The sequence below is a fragment of the Anabrus simplex genome, chromosome 1 (genome assembly GCF_040414725.1).
Source record: "Anabrus simplex isolate iqAnaSimp1 chromosome 1, ASM4041472v1, whole genome shotgun sequence".
Lineage (NCBI taxonomy): Eukaryota > Metazoa > Arthropoda > Insecta > Orthoptera > Tettigoniidae > Anabrus > Anabrus simplex.
Genome location: NC_090265.1, coordinates 367,494,169 through 367,508,711, shown reverse-complemented (window position 1 = coordinate 367,508,711; position 14,543 = coordinate 367,494,169). Strand labels below are relative to the sequence as shown.

Genomic DNA, 14,543 nt, shown 5'->3' with positions numbered 1-14,543 from the left:
TATAGAGCTGTTAGGTTGTAGATACTTCATTATACAGTATTTTTGTATGAAAAAACTTGATTTGCTTACATTTCAAGTCTATTTTAATTATCATAATTGTCTGTTGTAGTCTAATTATTGTGAAGAATAATTCCAATGGTAATATTTTCATGAAAATAAAATTGCATTTAGTTCAATACTAAGGTGTAAATATTGGAAAAACTGTGCTAATAAGATTAAGATGTGAAATTAATGAACCAAAGTACTGTTTTCAAACTTACCATTTTGGATTTTACTGGTTTGACACAAACGTAGGCCTAATAATATGTGGAACTGGTACTTTATACAGAGTATTACAAGCATATTCCTAGATAGGCCTTTTGGAATTATTGGTTTTATAAAATCAGCTAAACTGCTAGAATATCAGGTGTAGGCAATTTTTTATTTAAAAAAAAACATCTTGACATGGACTAAGATAGTGAGCTGTAATTCCACATGCACCAAGTTATTTATATAATAACTTAACTCTTACTTGGTAATTCAATTTGACTGTGCTATACATAGTAGGTATTATGTTTCAGTACATTATAATCATATTTGTAAATAATGTGGAAGTCTCTGCAGCTGTAATACAGTAGCTGCTTCCAGTAGTAGTTTTCACATCAACTTTTATAACCGATTTCTGAAAATTATTATGAATGCCTGGTTTTGGGGGACACAAATAAAATTAAATGAAATAAAATGAAACTACCCCATACAACAATCATTTATTATCATAACAAATAAACTGAGTGAGATGGCTACGCGGGTCACGTAGTTGTCACCTTTCATTCAGAAGGTAGGGGTTCAAACCCCACTGTTCGCAGGCTTGAATATTCATTCTCACACGAGGCATATGCTGTGGCTGTCCTTTAATTAAGAACACAGTTGCATGCTTGTTGCCATGTGCCCTGTGTGTCGGTATGATTTAAAACATATAGAAAAACAAAAACAAGCAACAAATGCTGAAATATCTTCAAACTTTAACTCTTCCTGTTGCAGTGTTATGTTTTCTTCCAGTATTTAGTAGCATTTGAGTAACATTTTGTTGGTAATTTGTGTAAACTGATCGGAATGAAGGTATGTAATCTCAAAGTTCCTGCCAGTGTTCTTGCGTTTATAAACAAATACGCTCTTCTTGGCAGTACTTTTAAGTTGTAAGGTATGCAAAATTACAGCTTGTTATGATATTTTCTATGCACCAATCATAAAGCTGAAGAGTTGCCAAAATTTTATTGCTGTTGTCTGACATGTGTAGCTAGTCGCATAACAGTTCCTGCCACACCATCATATGCACTCTTCCCATTGGATGTTGCGTAGAAATGCCATTAACCATACACATTAAAATCAGCCTCATTGTTACAACGGTTAATCAAATCACTTTTATTCCACCGGGCGAGTTGGTGATGCGGTTAGGAGCGTGCAGCTGTGAGCTCGCATCCGGGAGATAGTGGGTTCGGACACCACTGTCGGCAACCCTGAAAATGGTTTTCTGTGGTTTCCCATTTTCACACCAGGCAAATGCCGGGGCTGTACCTTAATTAAGGCCACAGCCGCTTCCTTTTCATCCCTAGGCCTTTCCTGTCCCATCGTCGCCATAAGACCTATCTGTGTCGGTGCGACGTAAAGCAGCTAGAATTTTTATTCCTACACTGTGCAGCTGATCCATCAGAAGAAATGGTATGCATGTTTCAATTTTACCTTTTCTCAGAAAGAGCAAAGTTCAAAATTTCAGTAGTGGTGGCCTATCAAACTTTTAATTGTAGGTATGTTACAAAAACATCGTGAGAGTAATTAGACCCAGAATGAACACACCACTTAACAAAATAAATACTAACAAGATTTTTTGAGTTCTTGCGTCAGACTTTCAGAATACAGTATGGTAGGCACATTTTTGCGTTCAACTTTAGACTTTAACTAATATATTTATTTTAAATGTAAGGTATAGGATTCTGAGAAATTAAAATTACAGTTCTTGTCATTTTGTGCTTGAAAATTAAAAAAAATATGGGACTTGAAAGGTGATTAAAATGAAAGACCGATATTTTTGTTTGAAAATAAGTTGAAACTCAATTGATTTTCTTAAGCAAAACCAAAGATATATCAAAATATGTGAAATGCTGCATCTCTAATTTTAGCAATATTTCAGTAATTCATTTATCAATGACTCTTGAGATAATTATCTGGAAGATACATAATTTTTTAAAATGCCATTTCTTGCTGTTTGTAACAAGTATTTAAAGTATTTTTTTTCAAATCGTAGACGGTCAGATTGTTTTCCTTTCAAAGGTAATGACTCAATATTGTTTGTATATTTTCAGTTATTTTTAACATCAAAATGTGGTAAAAAAAATTAATGTAGCCTATACCTAACACGAGCATTGCTACTATGCTATGGTAATAAATCAATTTAAAATTATATTTTTGTGAGAAACTTACGACGTGATAAATCACCATAATTAAAATTGAATTCCTGACTTTGAAATGCTAACCAACAAATGCTAACTTTGCATTGTTTCCATATATTATTATTGCATTTTATTTATTATGAAGAATAATAAAAGTGGTGGCGGCTTTTTTTCGAAACGAAACTCGATTTGGTTACTGGTCCTCTCGGATGTCAGATAGGCAGCGTTCGCCTACAAGCAGTGACGTCATGGTTGAGCTGGAAGGCTTTGTCATCTAGGCGGTGTTGGGTGAGCCAAGGACAGCGCTGTGGTAGTTCTATGGGCTGACTGCTTCAATGTGTACAGTGTACTGCGTGTCAGTGGAGTGCGTTGCAATACAGTCGAGTGGAGACGATCAAGTTTGCTGTGGTTTTCAGTTTGACTTCTCCGTTTATCCTGTTATCGGAAACGAATGTGGACTGTAGTTCCAAACGAAAAGAAACCGTGGCAAAAAAGTGAAGTAAAAAAGAATCAAACGAACTAAAAACCGCACAATACAAGACTTCTGAACCGGATCCTAAACTTAAAAGTGGTATTTGGTTGGTATTCAAGCCTGCAGTTGACGGTGATGGCAAATACGTTAATTTTGTGTGTTGTACGATCTGCGGTGAACTTTATGTACACACTAGCAGCTGCTCGCTGCATCTCGCGTGGATTTCATAATTTGATAAACGTAATCGTTCCTCGGTGCTGTACTAAGACATTGTCTGAAAATCCCTAAAGTATAAAACCTCACTGAAAAATTGAGTTTCATCTACCCCAGAAACTCTTTGTAAACCACGTTTGTGGTATTGCCTTTTGCGGCTAAGATGACCATGCGACACGTGAGAACGTATTCTCTCAAGTAAAAAAAAAATCCTTATTTTTTAAAGGAGATTCCAAATAGGCCTACATATTTCCACATCTGTAACACCTTCAGGTTTTGAGATATAAGTATCCACATATAAAGAATTCAACCCCTTTATCAGCCCTTCCTCCACCCCGACCTAACTGGATTTTCCGAAAACAAAAAAAGACAGGTTTCTTTATTTTATAAGGACATCCGAAGTACCAATTTCCATATCTGTAACATGTAAAGTTTTTGACATACACGATAGATATTCCGGTACTCATTTTAAAAATTCACCAGCTTTTTCAATTCTTTTCAGTCCCTGAAGTGGTTTCACGAAAACAAAAAATACGTGTTTATTGATAAAGGAGCTGCCAAATACCAATTATCACGAATGTAACATCTTCAGTTTTTGAGATATTTTTATCCTCATGAAAAGAATTCAACACCTATTTCAACCCCCACTCCCGAAGTTGATTTTACCCCCCGCAAATGAGTGTTTTTTATTTTTAAAGGTGATTTCAAGTCTGCAACATCTTTAGGTTTTTAGATATAAGTATCCTCATACAAACAATTCAACTAATATATCAGTCCTTTCACCCCCTTAAGTGGATTTTCCGAAACCATAAGAATACGTACCGGTACCTATTTCTTTCTTTTTAAAGAAGACTCTAAATACCAATTTTTACGTCTGTAACAACAACAGTTTTTGAGATATCAGTACCCTAACAAAAATAATTCAACCCCCTTATCAGTCCCTTTTACCCCCCTAGTTAAGTGTTTTTTCCAGGACACTGCCCTTGAGGCGGTAGAGATCTCTCGCTGAGTCCAAGGGAAAAACCAACCCTGGAGGGTAAGCAGATTAAGAAAGAAAAATATCCATTTTCACATCTCTAACATGTTAAGTGTTGAGATATATTGTAGATATGCTCATCTTAAAAATTCACGCCAACCCACATTTCAGTCCTTTTTATACCCTCCCCCTTAAGTGTTCTTACCGAAAACAAAATAATAGATGTCTCTTTATTTTTAAGGGAGGTTATAAACACCACTTTACGTTTGTAACATGTTAAGTTTTTGTGATGTACTGTAGATATGCTCAGGGATTATGTGTACAAATTTTAGTTGGCAGCTATGCCCAAACGTACGCGCATTATCTCGCTGCTGTAGAATCGTGGAGCTGACGTTGTCATGGTTACGGCAGTTCATTTCTTTATCTGATTCCGAGAGCAGGGGTAGTGTGGTGCCAATATCTCCATAACAGTTGGTTTTAGGGTCCTAGGGCTCACCGAGTTTTGTTCTTTGCGTGAAGGGGCTTAAAATGAGCTTTGTCTCGTCCATGCACGACAAATTCGATATTTCGCCTATATTAGCCAATTATTTTTATGTCTGCCCTGTCACTCCGACCTCAAATTGTTTTGAAAATAAAATACAGCCCATGTCCCTCAGGGATAATGTATATTTACATTAGTAAAAGGATTTTTAGAATCGGTCCAGTAGTTTCTGAGATTACCCTCCAGATATACATTAACTAACAAAATTCGCACTCTCTATTATATTAGTATAGATTAAAAGAGTCGGACTGATTTTGTCCTTTTATGATTAGATAAAAAACTTATGAACGAGGTGTGCTTGAATGGCGAGCATTCTAATGTTTGCGTGTCATAAGACTCCACGACTATGCCACAACCTGTCAAAGTACTGCAATTAAGTTTTCTTCGTGGACTGACCTTCGTGATGCTCCTATTCCAACAGATGAGCTGGAAAGATATTTAGAGCAAAATTGTGGAATGGAAGAAGATATATATATAGCGTCTTATTGGAGAACAAATTGACAAAACTATCAAAAATTTCACTAGATCGCTAAGAAAGTATTATGTACGCAAGCGTCAAGTTCAGCTTCAGAGAGAAATTTCAGTTCACCGCGCTTCATTCTCAACGCACGATGGTCTCTTCTACAACCAGATAATGTTGATGCTCTTCTTTTCATCCACAGTAATTCCATTCCACCACCATTAGTAATGACGAATAAACTACGCACACTAAGTAAATGCTATGTTCAGGTTTATTTTTGTTGTTGGTATATTGCACGTCATTTCAGTTTGTATTTTATTTTGAGGCAAACGCGAATGAAGTCCTATGAATATGCTTCGTGTTATTTAGATTAATTTTCAGTTAAGTTGATGTCAATTGCAGACGAATATTAGTTTATAATAAAGTTTCTGTTTCTTTTCTATTATTATTATTATTATTATTATTATTATTATTATTATTATTATTATTATCATTATCATTATTACAGTGCAGGAGAAATCTCTACCGTTTAATTTCAAAATGCGATTAGCCTATTTCGAAATATGTTATTAGCGTACGGGAATTCGTAGAGAGTGATCCGAATAGTAGTGTGACGTGAACATTTCGTTGTGCACGGCGCACATGTTATTGTGGAGATGTACTCACGGTCATTCTACTGAGCCCTCCCAGTGCGGTGGACTGCGGTGGGCTGGATGATACCAGTGCTGTGGGCCAGTACGCGGCCACGTCAGAAGAGAACGGCACTGCACGGGCTGGGCTGCCGGAGCCCGTGGGTTTGAAGTGCTGCGCGGTGGGCCTGGCTGCAGGACTCTGCCACGGGGCCCTCAGGTAAGTCCTGGCATTGATTCCACTTACTTGTGCCAGGCACCTCACTTTCATCCATCCTGTCGATCTCCCTTGGTCAACTCTTGTTCTTTTCAAACCCCGCCGGTATTACGTATGGAGGCTTAGGGAGTCATTCATTTTTATGCCCTTCGTGGCCCTTGCCTTCCTTTGGCCGGTACATTCATTTTTCGAAGTGTCGGACCCCTTCCATTTTTCTCTCTGATTAGTGTTATATAGAGGATGGTTATCTAGTTGTATTTCCTCTTAAAACAATAAATCCACGTCTGAGGAAGGTATCTATACTGTTTAATCCCTTTCCTTATTTATGAACAACTAATCATCTCTTACCTTTTCTCCCCTTAATGAGTCTGACTACGCGTTACGCGTCACTTGAATAAAAACTTGCATTCGCGAAATGGTGAGTTCGAGCGTCGTCGGCAGCCCTAAGATAGTTTTCCAATTTTTACAGTAGGCAAATACTGACGCTGTGGCTACCTTTCTAGTGCATGGAAACCTTTAAAAATGTCTGTGTGGCGTTAAATACGCAAAAACCGAGCGAGTGGCCGCGTGGTTTGGGGCACGTAACTGTCATCTTGCATCCGGGAGATAGTAGGTTCGAATCCCACTATCGACAGCCCTGAAGATGGTTTTCCGTAGATTCTCAGTTTCACACTGGGCACATGCTGGGGTTGTACCTTAATTAAAATCACGGCCACTTCCTTTCCACTTCTAGCCTTTTCCTATCCCATCGTCGTCATAAGAACTATCTGTGTCGGTGCGTCGTAAAGCAAAATATAAAAAAATATACGCAAAAGAGAAGGAATAAGATAATTCTTACCTTAAGGTATCTTCACTAATTCATTATATATCGAATCTCATATTACTTCTCGTCCCGGTTTCAGTCAATCCAATGCTCTTTGTTGCGCCCCACTGATTACAAGTTTCTCCCCGGATTATTTCAGAAGAATTATTTAGTGGTTGAGAATCCATTACTTTCCTAGGGGCGAGACTTTATTAAAATAATTATTAAATGCGCTTCCATAACTGACTGTGGAATAGGAAGCTGGTCTTAAGCCTATAGTCTCGGTGAACATTTACTTCCAATAGTTCAATCTACTAGCTCCTATGGGAGAGGATGGTATCGGACTCGGACTAACAGAGCGGCAAGAGAAGAGAATGCGCTAAATTTAAGACCACGGAGACAGTTAATTATGTAGACAGGGGCTAAGTAACTACTTACACATTTCTATAGCTCATTGTATTCTCAAAATATAGTCAAAGAAACAGGTGGTCACTTGGAGCTAGGTGAATACTCACTCTACGTCGAGCCAGCTGCTGGTCCACTCTTCGGCGGCACCCCACCAGGCACTCCCACAGTCCATGGGCCGGCCGCACCCCACCGCGCCGGGGACTTCCCGGGAGGTCCTCCTCTGCGAACTCATAGACGTCGAGTGGATGTCGCGAGCCGTCGGGAGAGGGCAGCAACGCTGTGGCCGACAGCTGGTGGCTCGCTGTTCCACTGCAAGGAAAAGTTCTTCATAGCATTCAAAAGGAAACATAATTTTAACAATATTGCTTATATATTTTAGAGTTGGCTGGCAGGATAATGTGTTTTGGCGGAGGAGGAAGCCACGACATTTGAACCACATGTCAAATAAAATATCAGTAGAGACGATTTTTGCATGAAAAATTGAACGAATGCTGCAGTATGGCAGCTGGACTAATTTGCTCAGTAGATTTACAATATCATCTGCTAGTGGAAAATGTTATCCACATGAGAGCGGTGGAAATTTTGACGAGTAGTGCGATTAAGGTCTGTCTCCGCCAAGAAAGATGATCTACAAGAAATAGAAGTTACATTTTACAAAGTACTTAAATCAGTGTAAGAGGTCATTTAATGATCAAAGCAGACTTATAACTTGCACCATGAGTAGCGAATGAAAAACGATTCACTACACTGATCACGAAAGTTCACTTCATCTACAAAATAGTGTGTAAACTAACTTCTATAGAAAAACTTCCGGTGTTGAGAACAGGAAGAAGTTTATAGGAGTTGGTTTTCTTACCATTCATAAGTAAATTTTCATTGGTCTCCTGTGAAAGAGTTTTTCTTAGCAGTTAACTGTTTGCGAACTAGACGTTGTGTGACATTTTCATCGATATAATTATGCTTACCTGATCTTAATTTGAGATGTTTCCTCATTCGCGTGTTTGAAATCTGCCAGATAATCTGTGCGGCAGTGTTTTTAAGTACACACTTGGCATTCATCTACATTTGAAGAAGGAGTCCACGAAAATAGCTACCCTCTTCTTTTCTCAGTTGTCCTCAAGATGCTGAATGTGTCATATTCCAAACCTTCCATCCAGTCGAGAATTGAACCTCGCCACTGGATTAATTTTCTTAAGGCGTGTGACCTCCGGAGAGGCCTGGTGCAGGTCTTCATAGTTGACCCCGTATAGGTGACCTGCGTGACTGTGAGGATGGGGCCCTGCCTCACATGAATTCTAATGCTTAAGACGGCACCAACACACAGCCACCGAGCCATATGAATTAACCAACAGTAGACCTCGAACCAGCCTTCAGATCAAGGCAAAAATCCGTAACCTGGCCGGGCATTGAACCTACGGCCTCCGGTTGAGAAACAGGCCCCCTAAATCTACACCGAGGTATTCTATCACAAGGAATGTCAAATTCCTAATGAAAACCGCTTACAGGGAAATATATTTCTTGTTTTGATTTCATGTCTATTAAAATATGCTCTTCTTTGCTGGGTCTTGAACGATGCACGTGTTATTGGAAACCATCTATCTTCCTAAACCAGGAATAATGGCCACTATGTTCACCACTCTGAGGCAGTGAGACAATCCTCAAACGATATAACTTCGTTCCAACTAAAACTCATTTTAACAGTTGATATTTTCTCTTTGCTTCTTTCAGCTTCCTTTTAGATTGAGCTCGTTCAATTAAAGTTGGTTCTATTTGGATCTTCCCATTAACGGCACATAATCCAAGTCTGAAATGGGAAACAAACATCATTAATTTCATTGAGGCCAATTATAGCTCGGATCCCTTTAGAACCAGGGTAATACTATTTTCTCTTCGGAGCACGTTCGCAACATTTGTTTCATTCCTCTGTCAAGCGTGGGGTGTCATGTGGTAAGAGATGTACTGGCAAGGGGAAGGTCTTGTTTGTTACTCGAACCTATCTTCGTGAGAACGCGTCCTTTGTTGAGCGCGCCATCAAGCGCGATGTACTTCGCTTACCACCAATCTGGACTTTTAATAATAATAATAATAATAATAATAATAATAATAATAATGGGATCGCATTGCCATACTTGCCTGGATGGTCATCTATCTGATTGAGGATATCCACCAATTTGTAATTTTCAGCACCTGTTTTCCTTAACGAGAATTTAGAAAATATCCCATTGCTTTACATTAGTAAGATTGTGTTTGATAATTATTTATCCATGCAATTATGGCAATATACTAGGCGAGAGGTTTTAGAGCTAAATAAATAAATAAATAAATAAATAAATAAATAAATAAATAAATAAATAAATAAATAAATAAATAAATAAATAAATAATAATAATAATAATAATAATAATAATAATAATAAATTCCAGTGTATTGGAATTGGCACTGGATGTGAATTTGACCTAGTTTTACGGACAGGTACCTTGCGTGACGCCAACCACACGAGGAGGGATTTATTCACTATTTCAAATTTGGTGATTGTTAGTGTGGTGTGTTGTGCACAAGAACCTCGTTTATCCAGATTAAGCGGGATCGGAAATGACCCGCATTATGGAAAATCCAGATAATCCGATAAAAATGAAAAATAAATACAGTACGTGTTTATAATCTATTAACATAAATTGTACAGTAATACCATTTTTATTGTACAAAAGAATAAGAACATTTTTCTTACATTTACGACTCTGTTTTATGCACTAAAACAGAGTTTTTCTGTTTCATATTTGTGTAGTGTTTGCGCGCACCACTAATAATAATTTAATGTTATTTGTTTTACGTCCCACTAACTACTCTTTTACGGTTTTCGGAGACGCCGAGGTGCCGGAATTTAGTCCCGCAGGAGTTCTTTTACGTGCCAGTAAATCTACCGTCACGAGGATGACGTATTTGAGCACCTTCAAATACCACCGAACTGAGCCAGGATCGAACCTGCCAAGTTGGGGTCAGAAGGCCAGCGCGCACCACTAACATCAGGTCTGCCGATGTGGTTTCAGTCTGTGATTCTAAATAGAGCAGTTTGTCCAGCTGCACTGTTGCCTCTCCATGAGTCATTATTTCTTCTGTTGGAGCGCCGGATTAATTTTCGAATTCACCATCAGTGAATTCGTAGTGCGTTGCATTCAGAAGAGCGTGGGGTTCGAATCCCACCTCGGCCGTCCTGGGAATGGATTTCTACGGTTTCCCATTCTCAATTCCAGGCGAATGCCGGGACGGTAATTTTGACAGACCGTGGCTGAATTACTGATTACTGTACTTCCAATTCCTGTTCTTAACTATCCTTGGGGGAAAAGATATTCAACAAGAGTCGACCCTGTATAAGAAATACTGTACAGGTAAAACATTTTTTATTATTTTCGATCCAGATAAATCAGAGATCCGGATTAATGAGGGCCGGATAAACGAGGTTCTTGTGTATGAAGATACAGGTAAGTGTATTAAGACAAAAGCAAACATCCAGTCCTTGAGCGAGAGTAATTAACCATATGCAGTTAAAATCCTCGACCTGACTGGGAATCGAACCCGGGGCCATCTAAGGTGACTATTCACCCATGGAGTTGGACAAATAATAATAATAATAATAATAATAATAATAATAATAATAATAATAATAATAATAATAATAATAATAATTGTTTAACTTTTCCGGCTCCTTGGCCGAATGATCAGCATAGCGGTCTTTCGTTCAGAGGGTCCTGGACTCAATTTTTAGTGGGGTTGGGGATTTTATCCTCATCTGGTTAATTCATATAGCCTACGTAGTTCGAAAACAAGGTGGTTGTGTTTATCCTAATACACATCCTTTCGTTTACATACAAAAGACCACAGTACGAACCCCCCCCAGAAACACTGAATAGTGAATACGAGCCCTCCACATAGGGTTGGCGTCAGGAAGGGCACCCGCCAGGCTGAGTGGCACGGACGGTGGAGTGCTGGCCTTCTGAGCCCCAGTTGGCGAGTTGAATTCCAGTTCAGTCATGTGGTATTTTAAACCGAGCAAGTGGTTGCGTAAAATGGGTTACGTAGCCATCACCTTGCATTCGGGAGATGATGTATTCCAACCCCACTGTAGACAGCCGCAAAGATGATTTTTCGTGGTTTCCTATTTTCACACCGGCAAAATGCTGGGGCCATGGTCGTTTCCTTCCCACTCCTAGCTCTTTCCTATCCCATCGTCGGCATAGGACCTATCTGTGTCTGCGAGCCGTAAAGAAAGTTGTGTTGTACAATGTATTTAAATATGTCAGCCTCGTGTCGGTAGGTTTATCAGCGCGTAAAAGAACTTTTGCGTGACAAAATCCCTGCATTTGAACGTCTTCAAAAACAGTAAAATTTGACCGTAAGACCAAAAAGTTATTATTGGGAAGACCATCTGGCCAAGCTCACATGTAGAATACAAATCGTACTCGCGAACTCACCAGGGAGTGTGGGAAGCGGCAAAGAAAGAAGAATATTAGAAGTGTTTTTCAATTCGATCAAGAAAACATATTATGAATACACAAAATAATTATTAACTGCTGAGTATAATGATTTTACGTGTACAGACCTAAATAAAATTGAAAAACTATCGCCATCTGGCAGACATAGACCCAAGAAATGTCCTAAGAAACATTGTGCTGATACGCTACAGGACATGAAGAGTGTAAATGTACACATGGCCCAGGAATAAATGAAATGATGAATGAATCGGAATAATGATGATAAACGACGAAAATAATGATGATAATATCATAGACTATTTAACAACTAATCTGCTACGAGAGTTTCTTAATTAATACTTTGTTGTTTTACTGTGTAAGGTGCCTCTTAAAAATAAACAAGACCATCACCACCACTAATTTACTACAAAATAATTACAGGCTGTTCTCAAACATGTGGGAAGTAATAGTTGTGTGGATATTGCACCCCAAAACAACACAAAAGTCCCTATGGCTATGAACATGGGCCCTACGTTTGCCAGCTAAGCCTGTTTTAGTTACCAGCTAGAATGGAAGGATAGTCAGGCACGCTGTTACGAACATTGCAGTACTTGGCCAGCGTGCCGTCTAATACGTGCAATGCCTGGAGAGTTCGAACGTGCCCGACAATCAGTAAGGTGACGTGTTCACGCGTAGATTCAGGTGCATGATAGACATTTTGAGCACTTCTTGCATGCAACTATGAAGAATGAGATTTCCACCTAATCAATACTTTATTACAAAATGTTTAAAGTTATCTACATTGAAACAACAACCTCTGTTATACAATTTTTGGAGTGTGTGGCATTCAAGGGACTCCAGCAAGCCAAAGCCCTTTATTGCACCATATGTATATATGTATATTGTTTGATATAATGTTGGCAACAGCACAGATTTTTGAATGGAACTCCAATGAGTCTAAGCCCCATATTGTACCATATGTATATATCTTAAGTAATATTATATTAGAATAAGGCATTCTTGTTAAATTAGTTTTAGTAATGTTTTACGTACTACCGCTATTAAGCAGGTTCACCAACAGCTGATGATGACCTTTTTACAGGTCGAAACCGGTCCTGTTTCAATGTAGATAACTTTAAACATTTTGTAATAAAGTATTGATTAGGTGGAAATCTCATTCTTCATACTTGCATTCTTAATTCATCAATACGGACAATGAAGCTGATAGATTATAGCACTTCTTGTATTACAATGCCGTATCCCTGTTGGTACATCAACATGACGAGAGCTACTCTGGGATGTACCCGTACAAAGTTGGAAAGTATGAACTCGTAATGATCGACAGGAGGGTAAGGAAATTTGTGTTGTTTTTGGGGGTGTACTATCTAGGCCCAACCCCTCCCCCCCACCAATTACTTCCCACGTGCTTGGGAACACTCCGTGTATTTTGAGGGACGCTGGTTTGACGGAATATTTCATTTAAATAATTTCGTTGTCAACAGTTTTACAGACACGGACCTAACACACGTAAGCACCCTTAAACATTGGATATAATACCGATTTTGACAACTATCGGCTTTCTAACTTGTGACGTAGTTTGTGCCGGCAAACGATTCCACAATCACGTGCAGACCCCCCTCCCCATGGCACTACAGCCCTTGAAGGGCCTTGGCCTACCGAAGGCCTGAAGATTACGAAGTGCCGTGTGGTCAGCACGATGAATCCTCTTGGCCGTTTTTCTTAGCTTTCTAGACCGGGTTCGCTATCTCACCGTCAGATAGCTCCTCAATTCTAATCACGTAGGCTGAGTGGACCTTGAACCAGCCCTCAGGTTCAGGTAAAAATCCCTGACGGGAATCGAACCCTGCGCCTTCATGTAAGAGGGAGGCACGCTACCCGTACACCACGGGGCCGGCAATCAGGTGCAGAGAACTCCATATACTGCAGTGAATGTACGACACTTCCCTTAACGTTTCTATTTCCCTCGCACTGTGCGCAAATCTCATCAGTACTCAAGATTAGCCCATTTATTCCTCCACAGTCTATAATTTGTAACGTAAAGCAGCGCGCCACATATGGCGGAGAGCGAGAGAGAGAGAGAGAGAGAGAGAGAGAGAGAGAGAAGTTTTCCCACATCTTGGTGGGATTGCGGTAATGAACTGTATTGCATATGTGGATTTAGTCCAACTTTACGGTCGGGTGCCCTTCCTCATGTCAGCTCTACATGGAGCGAAGAATTCCTATTGCATGTTTCTGTGGTGTGAAGATATGTGTTTGAGATGAACGGCTTCATGGCTAAATGGTTAGCGTGCTGGTCTTTGGTCACAGGGATCCCGGGTTCCGTTCCCGGCAGGGTCGGGAAATTTAACCATCATTGGTTAATTACGCTGGCGCAGGGGCTGGGTGTATGTGTTGTCTTCATCATCACGACGCGCAGGTCGCCTACGGGAGTCAAATTGAAAGACCTGCACATGGCGAGCCCATTATGCCCTCGGACACTGCCGGCACTAAAAGCCATACGCCATTTCATTTTTTACGATAATGATATAATAATGCTGTTTGGTTTTACGTCCCACTATCTACTCTCACTGTTTTCGGAGACGCCGAGGAGCCGAACATTTTCATGAGTTCTGTTATAAATCAATAAATCCACTGACGATAAGTTGACGTATTGAAGCACCTTCAGATACCACATAAGCTCATAAAACCAGCGCCCTGCCCTCTGAGCTACTCAGCCCAGCAGGACAAACACAAACACAAACACAAACACACACTCCCCGACCCAGAGGAATTAACCAGACGTGGCTAAAATCCCCGCCACGGCCGGGAATCGAACTCGAATCTGTATGAACCAAAGGGTCACGACACTGACCATTCATCCAAGGAGTCAGACATTATTATTAATAATAATAATAATAATAATAATAATA

General features: G+C 39.6%; 1 protein-coding gene across 1 annotated transcript in view; it reads right to left on the bottom strand.

The window, feature by feature from the left end:
• LOC136867287 (43 kDa receptor-associated protein of the synapse) overlaps positions 1 to 14,543 on the bottom strand; it is a 223,603-nt gene that overhangs the window by 198,768 nt on the left and 10,292 nt on the right. Inside the window, exon 2 of the mRNA XM_068226744.1 lies at positions 7,252 to 7,453. Coding sequence (XP_068082845.1) covers positions 7,252 to 7,453 — 202 coding nt within the window. The remainder of the gene's footprint in view (positions 1 to 7,251; positions 7,454 to 14,543) is intronic.